The 2,841-nt window shown below is 32.6% G+C and overlaps 1 protein-coding gene across 1 annotated transcript; it reads right to left on the reverse strand.

The window, feature by feature from the left end:
- Positions 1-219: 219 nt before the first annotated feature.
- LOC108856941 (uncharacterized) lies at positions 220-2,133 on the reverse strand. The gene is made up of 3 exons (XM_018630848.2): positions 1,855-2,133; positions 644-1,270; positions 220-519 (listed from the first exon to the last, which is right to left on the reverse strand). Exons 1-3 carry the CDS (start codon positions 2,002-2,004, stop codon positions 364-366), a joined length of 933 nt encoding a protein of 310 aa, XP_018486350.1. The 5' UTR covers positions 2,005-2,133; the 3' UTR covers positions 220-363.
- Between the last annotated feature and the right edge of the window lie 708 nt (positions 2,134-2,841).

The following is a 2,841-nucleotide window of genomic DNA, read 5'->3' on the forward strand; positions in this document are numbered from 1 at the left end:
TCTAAAGCTAGTCATTTATTTTCTTTCAAACATACGAATCCAGTAATTTTGGCAAGTATGTTGGACAACTCTCAAGTCCATTCATTACATACTGGTCGTTTATCAGTTTTGAAGAAAAATCAAGGTGTTGCCCGTTGAGTCACTTTAGTATTATTGATAACGAATATTGATATCCAAACTACGTTTTTACTTCATTTTTTTTTTTGTTGAAAAAAGAAAGAAAGAAAGTAAAACTATTGTTCTCTCAAATAGTGTACAACATAATTTATTTAAAACCCTTATTGAATTGGCAAAATACTGACGCGGTGATCATCCTTTCGTTAATACAAAGTTTAATAACTTATATCGCTAGCACATTATTCTCTAGCATGCCTCATCTTCACTTGTATTTTGTTTCTTACTTTGTCTATTTTCTTCATCTGATGGTTGTCGCCTTTCTTGCTTTCTCCCAACATCCGTTTGCAGCAAGTTATCTTTGGTACTGTCTCCAGACACTTTATCAGTTTCACTTCTCATTTCCTGCTCAAAAACAAGTTCACCAAACTAATAAGTGACAATGACTAATATTATTATACAACGTGAAGAACTAATTATGCTAATTGATTAAAATGTTAGATGGATGCTTAAGATGTTGTAAAAATACCGGAATTTTCCCAACAATCATATGAGCCTTGTAGTGAACATCTTTGACTTGGTTTTCATCACCCCAAGCTTCCTTAAACTTGGTTATAAGATCTTCATCAACAAGCTCCACTCCTTGTTCCTTGGCCTTCATAGCAGGCTGCCAAGATTTCAAGAATCCTATAAACCCTTTAAGTGAAAGCTTATGCGGAATGTCAAGCGTAACAGGTTTTCCCTCAGATCCCATCCCTATGCCCTCGAAAGGAAACGGCAGCGTTTTATAACTATCGAAAGCCAAATTCATAATAGGAGTTCTAAAAGGAAGAGTAGAGTCCACAAGGCTCTTCATAATGGGATCTATCTCGGACGAGATAATGATATCGTTGTAGACCCAAATGGCGATTAGGCCATCATCCTTACGAAGTACACGTTTTGCAACATTGTAAAACGTGGTTAAGTCGAAGAAATGGACAGCTTGTGCAGCAACTATGAGATCCATTGAGTTTTCTCCACCGATTAAAGCGACCATTTCGTCTTCTGACATGTTTTTTGGAGTGTGATGGTAGCTGATTCTTGGGTGTTCGAATGCTCGTTTAAGTTGTGCCTCGTTTATATCGGTAGCCACCACGTTCTCGTAATGCTCAACAAGCTGAGAATATAGAGAGTTATTAATCTTTTGTTATACTCTGTATAAAAATATTCAGGCTAATATGACACGTTCTCCTGCTATATATCATGCATAGCTATAACAACAAAGCTGTTATTTAATTTTTCACTTGATTAATTCACGTAACAATTCATAGTGAAACCACGTGGATAAAGCATCGATGATGAATTTCTCTTGTTGAGTTTTGCCTTAATATCTTCTTCCAGAATTTAGTGTTTCAAAAAGAAAAATCTTCCAAAATTTGCCGAAACTAAGCTCATTTGTTATAAGTTCTAAGTCATGAAAGATTATGGTATTTGAGATGTTATTTTCCTATTATGTAAAACTCTTATACACATACATTTTTAGTCAAACAAAAGAAAAACAACTATCAGTGTGACCGCCACCAAGTTTGACTTATCCTAAAAATAACAAAAGAACCCTCCTAAATGAAATACTTATCTTTTTGATAGAATTATCAACGTAATAAATCTATGTAACACAAATCATACTATTATAGCAGTTAGCAAAGAAAGGTTTCAGGTGTTTCCAAGTCTAAAGAAGAAGATAGAAATTAGAAAGTTTACCCCAATAGCAGCCTGACCGTTACCAGTACCGACATCCCAAGCAAATTTGTGGTCTTGTGTCCGTGCAGCTATCTTCTTATACCAATCGATGGGATACCTCGGCCTTGCGTCCAGATAAGCTGCAGCGTCTTTCTCTGATAAGGCGGCCATTTTTTTCTTCCCTCTCTCTCGTTTTCTTTTATTGCTTTGAATGTCTGAACTCTCCGGAGCTTCTTAATTTATACAACTTTCTTGCTAGTGTGATCTATCATCTATAAAAAAATGGTTGAATGAAGTCAAACTTGGCGTGTGGTAGAGTTTTACAGCAGTCCTTTGTGGTTGTCTTTAAGCTTTTTTTTTATTGAGATATCTTTGAATACATAAACATTGTTGAAAATTCAACCAGCATGCATGTTCCACGAAACGAGAAAATGATTTTCTTTTTGGACTTAACTTCAATTTTTGGTTGAATTTTTTTCTTGTCATTGCCTTTTAATAACCCCAGATTACATAATCTAAGCCTAAATTATTATTTAACATATTATAATTAAAAGTAAAAATATTTAAAATAATTTAATGTAGAGCCCAACATATTATAAATATTAAATTTAAAACAAATATTTAAAAAATCGCCACCCAATAGTTAGATTTTTGTTTAGATGGATATCCATACTTAAATACTTATATTATTTTTTAAAAATTATTTTGGATATGTTATTTTGTATAAATCCGATTTATTGATTATATTTCATCTATATCGATTTTTAGAATATTGATTTAAAACATTGAACTATATAAAAACTGGAAATATGTGTAAATGATCTGAAACAACACATGTCTTTTCTCATGCAATTAACTGTACAAAAAATTGCTAATAATTGTTTTGAAAAATAAAAAAAAATTATTATACTCGAATAGTAATGGGAGAATTTCTTAAAAATACATAGACTGAATTTCTTTTGCTGAAAAAATACAAGAATTTTTTTGGCTTCCCAAAAAATACACAAA

Source organism: Raphanus sativus, chromosome 5, assembly GCF_000801105.2.
Source record: "Raphanus sativus cultivar WK10039 chromosome 5, ASM80110v3, whole genome shotgun sequence".
NCBI lineage: Eukaryota > Viridiplantae > Streptophyta > Magnoliopsida > Brassicales > Brassicaceae > Raphanus > Raphanus sativus.

Bases quoted from the DNA above. Each gene is read 5' to 3' on its own strand.
- LOC108856941 (XM_018630848.2), bottom strand. From the start codon at position 2,004: ATGGCCGCCTTATCAGAGAAAGACGCTGCAGCTTATCTGGACGCAAGG. The intron at 1,271-1,854 runs GTAAACTTTCTA...CTATATTCTCAG, and splicing joins ACGGTCAGGCTGCTATTGGG to CTTGTTGAGCATTACGAGAA. The intron at 520-643 runs GTATTTTTACAA...GTTTTTGAGCAG, and splicing joins TGATTGTTGGGAAAATTCCG to GAAATGAGAAGTGAAACTGA.